At 41.2% G+C, this 9,951-nt stretch overlaps 1 protein-coding gene across 2 annotated transcripts; it reads right to left on the bottom strand.

The window, feature by feature from the left end:
• LOC146715225 (placenta-specific gene 8 protein-like) lies at nucleotides 1-9,440 on the bottom strand. 2 transcript variants are annotated; one of them, XM_085451650.1, is made up of 4 exons: nucleotides 9,357-9,440; nucleotides 7,072-7,178; nucleotides 6,799-6,953; nucleotides 1-1,791 (listed from the first exon to the last, which is right to left on the bottom strand). In XM_085451650.1, exons 2-4 carry the CDS (start codon nucleotides 7,169-7,171, stop codon nucleotides 1,633-1,635), a joined length of 414 nt encoding a protein of 137 aa, XP_085307776.1. In that variant the 5' UTR covers nucleotides 7,172-7,178; nucleotides 9,357-9,440; the 3' UTR covers nucleotides 1-1,632. The 2 variants fall into 2 exon arrangements, with proteins under 2 accessions (XP_085307776.1, XP_085307775.1); XM_085451649.1 differs by lacking the exon at nucleotides 9,357-9,440 and adding an exon at nucleotides 7,274-7,527.
• Nucleotides 9,441-9,951: the final 511 nt, after the last annotated feature.

The raw sequence follows: 9,951 nt of genomic DNA, 5'->3' as shown, positions 1-9,951 counted from the left end.
ACTTTAAGGTCAAAATGCATGAACGAGAGTTGCTAAATCAGCAGCTTCTCAAATTATGCTGATTTAGCATGTGGGTAAAATCCAACTCAAAGTTGATGCTTACGCGTAAAATGCTGATAAAAATTACATGTTTAAACCTTTAAAGGGATATAGAGTAGAACAAAGGAGTACTGCGGAGCAGTGGCATGTGGCTCCGTGCCCATATTTTGAATACTGCAAGTGTTCTTCATCAAATTCACTGACAAGTTGTTGACTTGGGCATTTCCTTGGATTCACATCACACTATTGTTTTAAAATCAGCTTTACAACATTTAGCATTTATTACGAGTCACTGAAACAATCCAACACTAAATATTTAGCAGCGACACAGAGATCAGCTAAATAGATATGCACAGGAAATGGAATATTAGCGGTGAAACAGAATATTTACAGTGAATAATCAAAGAGTTTACAGAAGCAAAATGGAAATATTTGACATTCTTCAATTCTTCCCCAACAGCCCACTCACTAAACCAAACTGAACTGGATAAGAAGACACAAATATGGATGACTGGTTTCATCTCAAAATCTTAATTTGATATGTACATTCAGTATAAACAGCATTGCCATATAATCATTATTAACCAAAAACAGATGCATTTTTGCTCATAAATAACGTTCTGTGTAGTTTGTGTTTCCTTCATTCTTCTAGAAGGTGAGCACTTAATATGAAGATGGTGTCAAAAATAGCATTAAATTAGGACTGTAGATAAAAGCTCTCTTCTCTTTGCATGAAACCCATAATAACAGTTTATAAAGACATTTTCTCAAGTGATAAAATTCATGTCATTGTACATAACATTGCGACGTAACATTGCAGCATGGTGTTCATTTTGTAAATTATGGCCCGATTTAGAGTAGAATAAATAATAAAGTGAAGCATGCATTAGCGTGTGGCTACCTTGTGATTCACAAGTGTCTGTCACTTAAAAAGGTTTAAAGAAACAAAGATGCACATTGTGAACTTCTCACCTCGAATGAAACCAAATGGTGACGTTATGATAACAATGTCCAGTGTTTACATATCCATATATGTATTTATAGTGCTTACACCATCAGTATGTTGTAGTGTCTTGCATGTATAGAACAATAACAAGTTTCACTTCACTAAAAATGCTACATTAATACAGCAATGTGCATAAATAGTACTCGCTATGTGCACAGAAGTACTGCCAGCTGAACCCTGAAATCCCTGAAACCCCCAAATCTACCTTATCATTAGGAAAGAGAAGAACACTTTCTTACATACACTTATCATCATAAGAGAAGCTATATCTTCCAAGGTTACTGAAAAGAAATTGTTTGTAGAGTTGAGCTCTATTAGTTTCCACCAGTGAAAGAATATAATCTCACAATCAAAGTAGTTACTTAAAGGAACACAAAGCCCCGGCTCTGATATTGAAATGCCTTTTTATCACAGCTCTTTCACTTCATCTTGGGACAAACTGAACTTTCCTCTCCGCAGGACGCATTGTGTCCCTGCTGAATTCTCTGAGGTAACCGGGAGTGGCTCCAGAGCAGAGGAAATGTGATTAAATCAACTCCTGTACTCTGGAGGACACACTGTGGGGAGAAAGTCAGTTTTAGATGTGTCTAGACCAAGTGCGCCCCCTGCAGGGATGTTAGATGGGTGTATCTGGCTGAAGAAGAAGAGGCGTGGGATGCTGCTCTTCTTTTCAGCTCTCTGGAGATCTGGAGCCAAGATAGCGGATAGCAGCAGCAACCATACAGACAGTCGCTCCACACACTCCCCTGTGAGACACACGAAGAGAAGCCTGAACGCAAGTGGGAGGCTCAAACAAAAGGTGAACATTTGCATTTAGGTGTGAAAGAAACGCCATGCAGCAGATTGGTACTGCAGTAAACCAGCACGATTACTTAAAGTTAGACTACAAATAGAGTCAAATATTTACATTATAGTTTTGCAACATTTCTTTTTGACAAAGAAGGCCAGATTTCAAAAATGCATGTAGTGTGGATAAAAGCAGGCAGTATCTTTGTCAGTGCATGAGTACTAAGTGTTCTTGTGTTTCAGTGAGAATCCTTTCTCTGAGGACATCGGCTTTCTTGCAGCCAAGTCTTTGCTCATAGCAACAGAAAAAGGACTTGTCAGTAATGTCAGGATGAAAATGCTGGTGGGTGAGATTTGATAAATCAATAAAGTCTGAGAAACAGCAAAACAGCCGATGTTCATTCCATGCACAGCTACGGCATGTGATTTTTCCCTTCATGATACTGAGTCAGCAGAGCAACTTTGAGGCCAGTTTCTGTCGGTTTTCTTTCCCTACTATCACTCCTCACTCTAGAACAGCAGGTCTAGCCTTGTGTAAGTTAAACTTCTAACTTCATTTTGGCTTGATTATGATGTAATATGACCTTTACCAACAGACAGACTGTATTCGGCCTAATTGGAAGTTTTGTGTGGGTCTGGGAAGTTTTGGCAAATGAAGTCCTGTTCTTCTGTTTTGATTAACAGATACATTAGTCTGTGCACTGCACCTCTGTGGTTTATGGATACAGCTAAACAAGTTTTTGCTTTGTAGATCATCAAGTGATCTATTAGTTGCATGTGCTCATAGATTAGGGCCAGAATTCTTGAAGTCCAATGCAAACCTTTTGTACAGAACTGACAAAAGGAGGAAAGTACACTGTACTCCTACAGAAAAACTCCAAAAGAGCATTTGTCTTCCCTTCAACTCTTTGTTTCTAGCCAGCAAAGCAGACTAAACCTTTTTAACACTAAGACACTGGTTAGAAGACTTGCCAGCTCATGCTCATGCCAGCCATAAACTGTTACCGACATCTGATAAACACAAATTACAAACACTTTCAGGGTACACATCAGACAGATTTTTCGCTATAAACTACGTCAGTGTCATGCTAATGATAAAAGACAAGTGAAAGAAAAACTGGAGAATTCAACAGCTCGGCCACGTTTGATGTGTTTCCGCAGTTGAAAGACTTTTGCGGGTATTTTGACAAGTCCCTGGCAATACATCAGATAAAAATTAAGATATTTCACTTTCAAGCCCAAAAAATAATGAGAACAAGTTGTACCAAATTCCATGCGAGTCCATTTATTAGACAGTTCATCTAAAATGCGAATCTCATAGTAGCACTACAAGAAATCCTGCTGGCCTTGGCAATCACCAGTGTCTACTCCAGTGATTCTCTGGGAACCATGAATGTCTATGAACAGTGAAACTGGGGGTAACTGAAGAAACATAGCGGGATAAATATATTTAATTTTTTAAGAAAGATGGCTCTGAACGTCAGCGTATGTAAGGAAGTTTTATTTTCATGGTATGTACCGTTAAGGCCTTATCTCTTTTCTCTTATGAGAGAATAGTTGCCTTGTTTCACAAACAGCCTACATGCTGGGACTTGTTTTCATAAGAATTTTTGGCACCCTCCTAGCTCATGCTCTGCGGTATTGACAGCCACTGACAGCCCACTCCACCTCCATTAAAGCCAACATTACCAACCACCTCCTTCTCTCCGATGGCAGCGCTCCAGCATCTGCCTTGCTGGCCTTCAACCACTCCCACCATATCTCTCCTTTTCTTCACTGTCCCAGAAAGGACAGGCTGGCCTTATCCCACATCAAACTGAACATTTGTTGTTTGCATGGGAAACAGCTGTTTCATATTAGCTGAGCACTGATCAGTGACGGCGACCTGATGTCTATCAGGAGTCTGTGTTCACACATCCAGGTGGATGAGTGCACAGTGTGGACAAACACAGCAGTGAGGCAGTAGGTGGGTGCCGGAGCAATTCAGTACTTAGTTGTTTATTCATTTGTTTATTCATGGCAGTTATGCACGCTTATTTATTTAATAATTAACAAATATCTAATGTTACCGCACAGACTAACAATGATGTTTGCGTTGCTCAAGTAATAACTGGTGTCATTACGATAGCACGTAGTGACGTTGGATCTATTTCTCCTGTGTGCTGTTATTGTGATTCATCACTTATATACCTCAATCTCCTCAGCTACAGTCAGAATTATGCAAAGGCCCAGCAGCTCTGTGTAATTGAGCTGGGGACACAATGCGCTGCATTGGGAAGCAATCAGTCACATTCTGTTTATCATGACATCAACTACAGCTGCAGGGATAGATTCTTTCATTTGAATGAAAGACTTTATAATCGCTAACAGTTAGAGTAAAGTTTAACTTGTCTTCCAGACTGAACATGGAAGAGCCCTGTGGTAAACGGCTCTATCATTTATTCACTGAGGAAACTGTGACAAAAGCTTTAATCACATCAGTGTCCAACACTGAATTTAAACAGAATATGCCTACATCCTGTTAAATACGGCCAACAGAAGAAGTGAGGGAAACACTGAAACCCGCTTATACAACAATACAGACCCACATATGTTTTGCAGAACAGCTAAGTTTTATTAATACATCTGTGAAGGTTCTCAGTCATCCAGGTCATCGTAGTCAAAGGAGATTGCAAAGAAAAGCGTCTGGACTTCTTTAAGTTGCTTGAAGACGTTTCACCTCTCATCCGAGAAGCTTCTTCAGTTCTAAGGTTAAATGGTGGAGAGTCCCAGATATAAACCTAGTGGGAGTTTCCCCCCACAGAGGGACAAAAGGACCCCCTGATGATCCTCTAATCGCCTGAGCCAAGGTGTGAAACTGGGTGTGGGTCCCAATCAGCCAGAGTTTCGGGTGTGTTCATTGTGAAACCTGGCCCCACCTTATCATGCGAATTCCTGAGGTCAGATGGCCCAGGATGTGAGTGGGTGTTAAGGCGTCTGGGAAGGGATCTCAAAACTGGATTATAGATGGCAGAGAGTTGGTATCGTAAACCCCCGCCTCTGTTCAAAGATGGTCGCTCACAGTGGACATAGATGGCTTCTTTCACTCCTCTTTCAAACCATCTGTCCTCTCTGTGTGAAGTGAAAAGCAGCTCCCCAGGTTCAGATAGTAGTTTCGAATATTATCACCAGTGAAGCACATGGGAAAATATATTTTGGAAGACATGGAGTCAGTCTTTTTAGGGGAATTTAAAAAACTTGTAGTGTCCAGGACAACGAGACATGTAGCCTTTCTATGTGATTGTTAGCCTTATTAGCATTAGCAAAATGTTACTTTTCATTAACTAACCATTTGTGTTTACTAAGCAGCAACCTCTGGAGCTCTGGACTCACTAAAATGTGAGTATCGAGTATTTTATCTGTATCTTAGCAGTAAATAGTTACTGTCTCTTTGAAACCAAAGCTTGCTAGCACTGAGTTATAACTTTAGCTTAGTACTTCATCTTGTCAGTCAAAGACAGTCATTTCTACCTCAAAAAAAGAAAGAAAAAACATTTGCCACCACTCCATTGTCCATTAAAAATTGATTTGGATAGGATTTAAGCCCAAACACTGGAAGAAATAAGAACTTGAATCAAATAATTACAAAACTGCTACAAAGACCCACCTTGGAACTTTACAGTCTAAGGCACAATTTCTCCAGCGCCTTAGGCTATAAAGTTCCAAATTTGAGACTGACTGGAAGACATGAACTAAAATATCTATTTGTGCATATTTCTTTAGGTTGTATTATGTAAGTGTTATGTGAGTGTTACTGGAGGTTTACTTATTTCAAATATACATATACTGAGATTTTTTTTGTCATTAATGTTTAATTTTATTATTAATTCTATTATTAATGTTTTGGTGAGGCTCAGAGAAGCTAGCTGCCCCTACCAACATAGCAAAATTGGTACGGGCCGGATCTGGCCCACACAATGTGCTTACACATGGCCCACATACCGCAAAGAATGACGGCCCTTTGGCGGCCCAGACCTGGTTTGCCAGAGGTGGCCCACACATGGGCCAGCACAAGGCCAGTTGCAGACACACTGGTGGTCCTGTGCTGGCCCATGTGTGGATTACCTCTGGCAAACCTGATCTGGGCCACCAAAGGGCCATCATTCATTGCAGTATGTGGGCCATGTGTAAGTTGTGTGCAGCCACGGGCCAGTTGCAGACATACTGCTAGCCCTGTGCTGGCCCAGAACAATTTCAGTTCTGGCCCCAGATGTCAGCCTAATGTTTACCTTAATCAAGCCATCTAATAACAACATGTGCCGGAACATAATAATGCAAAAGTAACACAATGAAACTCTATTCAGACAGAGTAGAGTGGACTGACTCTTACGCAGAGCTTTTCTACTCTCCTGGATTACTTTCTAACTAGATTCATACACATTCACACTCTTGACATGCAGACTGGAGGAGCCAGGGATTGAACCATTAACCTTCCAATCAGTAGGCAACCTGCTCTACCGCCTGAGCTACAGCCACCAACTAGCAAAGATGAGTAAACCGTCACTAGGTTTTTGATAAAGTGTACACTCACAAACCTGTCCAACCTGCATTTGAAACGTTGGCTACCGTAGCAGTACAGTATTGCAACATGGCATTTGGGTCTTCTAACTAAAATAGGAAAATAGGAACATAAATAGTGCCATCATTGCCAGACCTGCCCCACATCTGGTTGACATAACATCCTGCCATAACACTGATCAGTCAGAAGTGCCAGCTTGATGCCAGATCTGGGTCAGACCTGCTTGCTATGTGGGTAGTGCGATTAGAGATGCTTAGACCTCACAGGTTTTATTTTAAAATCTCATGTGAATCTCATGTGATTTGAGTGTGGTATATCTTAGAATTTCATCAGGAAACAATTTTATGGGTTTGTTTTTGTTTTTTTCTAAAAAAAAAAAAAAGGCAACAGTTATGCTGTTTTCTAGTACCTTTATGCCATATCGCTGCCTGACAGACGCCCTCATGGCAAGAGAGGCTGGTGGTACACAGCCTATACAGTCCAGCAGAGGTAGGCAGGGGCAAGCTCCCACTGCACTGGTCACTTTACAGGTAAAGACTGGGAGGCAGCACAGGGCAAAACAGCCTGCATAGATTACATAAATACACTATATTAAATCACTGACAGGTAATAAGAGTTCAATCCAACTATCAGTCAATCACTGGGGATCAGCAAAGACAATGTAATAATTTAATATACTTACAGTCGCCCATGTCTTTGTAGCACTCACACAGACCAGTGCTCCATTGCCCTTCCTCTTGAACCGTGCTCTGTGGCTGAACCTGTACCACCTGTCGCAACATTATTGAACTATTCAAAAGAAAAGTGGATTAACATTAGAAGATAAAAGATAAGAAGAGAACTATATTATAATTGCAAATAAATTCCTTGACGATGCTCATTACATGATGAAGTTTAGTCCATCTATCCATTTTCTGTTGCTTATTCAAGTTTGGGTCAGAGCAGAGATACCCTGATATTTCCTCTCCCAAGATCATCTGTGGGGACACTGAAGAAGCATTCCCATGCCAACCAAGAGATTTAATCTTGCTAGCGTGGTGGAGAGATACTATCCTGAATCTGCCCTCTATCCTTCTCCCGGTAGCACATGGTAGGAAACACCTCACCTAGGAGGCATCAAGGAGTCACCCTGATCAGATGCACTAATTACCTCAATTGGCTCCTTTCAGTGTGAAGGAGTACTGGCTCTACTCTAAGCCCCTCCCATATGACCAAGCTACAAAGGGTGGTTGGACTACATTGCTCCTTCTGAACATGAGGTTCAATTCATCTCCCTTTGTCCCGGACCACTGCAGAAGGTGTGTAAGTGGGATTGAAGACATCATTCTTTCTACCACCAAATTATACTCTCTAATTTGAGGTTAGCTGTCCTTGCCCACTCTATGCAGTGTGAGGAGGAAGTCACTACCCCTTCCTCTTTCATCTGATGATTAGCTAGAAATACCTTGAAGTTGACCAAGTCTTTGCTTTAGCTACTGCCAGGGTTATATTGTCAACTGCCTCCAGAGTCCCACGCTTCACAGGACTCCTTCTTCATCTTAGCTGCTACCTTCACCTCTGTGGTCTATCTGGTTTGGGGTTTTACTGCCACTCAGACATCAACTATCTTGGAGCCACAGCTCCATAAATCAGCTTTGGCAACAGAGGTGCACGATATGAGGGACTCATTGTGGACCCTTGGAATGCTCTCAAAGCTTTACCAAAGCTGGGATTTGAAGATCCTGTGGAGCAGGTTTTTCCCAGACACTCCTTAAGAGCCTTTACTGTACATAGAGTAAACCAGGTTTCTCCAGCATCTCCCACTGCCGCCTGATCCAACTCAACACCAGGTGGCAATCAGCTGATGCCTCTGTTTCTCTCTTTACCAAAATGTCTAATACATACATGGTCGCAGGTTTAATGATAAGATTACAAAATCAATCCTCAAACTGTGTCTTAGGGCATCCTGGTGCCAAGTGCACATATGGACAGTCTTATGCTCAAATACAGTGTTTGTAATTGACACACTGTGGTTAGCACAGAAGTGGAACAAGAAAACACCATGTGAATTCAGATCACTCAGGTCTTCCCTCCTAATCACACTGTCATTGTCCATGTGAGCACTGAAGCAGTCCAGCTGAACAATAGTGTCCCCATCATGCGTACCTTCAAACATATTGCCCAGGGACTCCAAGAAGGTTGAGTACAAACATGATATGGCACATGAGCACAAATGACAGTCAGGACCTGTTCCAGGATCCAGGTCCAAGGCACACAGAAGCAATTCTCTAATCCAGTGGGGGTGAAAAACCCAATCTGCAGGTACCAAACTGGACAAATACAAGTCTACCTACTCCTGCTCACCACCTCTTCTACCAGAAGTCATATTTCATACTCCTAAAGCCAGATCTAACCAGAAACCAGGCTCAGGGTCACCAGGATTTCCACCCCGACCCCTGCCTGATCCACAAAGTATAAAACTCCCTGAGTCGGGAGGTCACCACAGAAATGAGACATTCCCTCATTCAAAAATGAAATTATATTATCAATAGCTTAGGAATTAGGAAAATAAACACCTGTGAACATTTTTGCAGTTATTGTAGCAATGAGTTATTTTTTACTTTGTTTATTTATGCCCCAGCATAAACCACGCAGATTAACTTCTCTACACAGCAGCAAAAAAAACCCCCAAACAAACAAAAAAACAGGTACAGATGTACAAACTAGCAAACTTTTTGTTTGTGACCTCAGGAGCAAGCTGTCCCTCACTCATTAAAGTATTAAACACTGCTGTCTTCTAACATAAGCTGTTATTTAGCTTTATCTCTTCAGCCACATTTCAGTCCCCGAGGAGATAAAATATTCCACTAGAACTCTGCTCAGGAGCAGACCGGGTTACAGGCAGCCTTCCGTCTGAGGAATAATTCACATCGCTGTTCCAGAGAGTGTGGAAATGTTCAACCAGACATGATAGAATAGATGACTCACCTTATCCAAACCGTTGTAAGCCAAGTTTTGTGCTCTACTCTTTTTCACTTTTTCTTTCTTTTACTCTTCCCTATTTTACTTACATATCTGAATGCTGCTCATAAGTCACCACCTGACTGTAATGTTTTGGTGTAAATATGGGTGAAACGAGACAAACAGGCCTTTTTGCTGACCTGCAGTGTGCTGAGTCCAGTGAGAGGTTGGTTAAAGTGTAAAAAGTAGTTTAGACACGAAAATTTGTAGGAAGCTGTGTAAAATAAAACGATTGCATAACTCAACACCTCTAATTTAGAAAATTAGTAGTTTGGAATTTCACCATCCGAACAGGGTTTCCAGTGATTCTTCTTGGTAAACCATTTCACCACAAACAATGTCTCCACTATGATATCTGATTTCTCATTTCTTGTTGAAGTGTGCAAAACATTTAACAGGAAAGGCCCATTCACTAACGCTTACCCTTATCACACAGAACCTGTTCTTCTCTTGCATCAGGGCTAAAGCTGAGACGAATGATCATAAAAGAGATTAAAAGAGGTGACATTCCTCGTAGGCAGTAAACAGGTGGGTATGAAAAATATAAGAAAATGGAGATTAT

Source organism: Copadichromis virginalis, linkage group LG3 (assembly GCF_057382275.1).
Source record: "Copadichromis virginalis isolate Kocher_CV1m ecotype Utaka linkage group LG3, C_Virginalis_male_GT1.1, whole genome shotgun sequence".
Taxonomy (NCBI): Eukaryota; Metazoa; Chordata; class Actinopteri; order Cichliformes; family Cichlidae; genus Copadichromis; species Copadichromis virginalis.
Note: the sequence above shows the minus strand (reverse complement) of the source record. Positions and strands in the feature narration are given on the sequence as shown.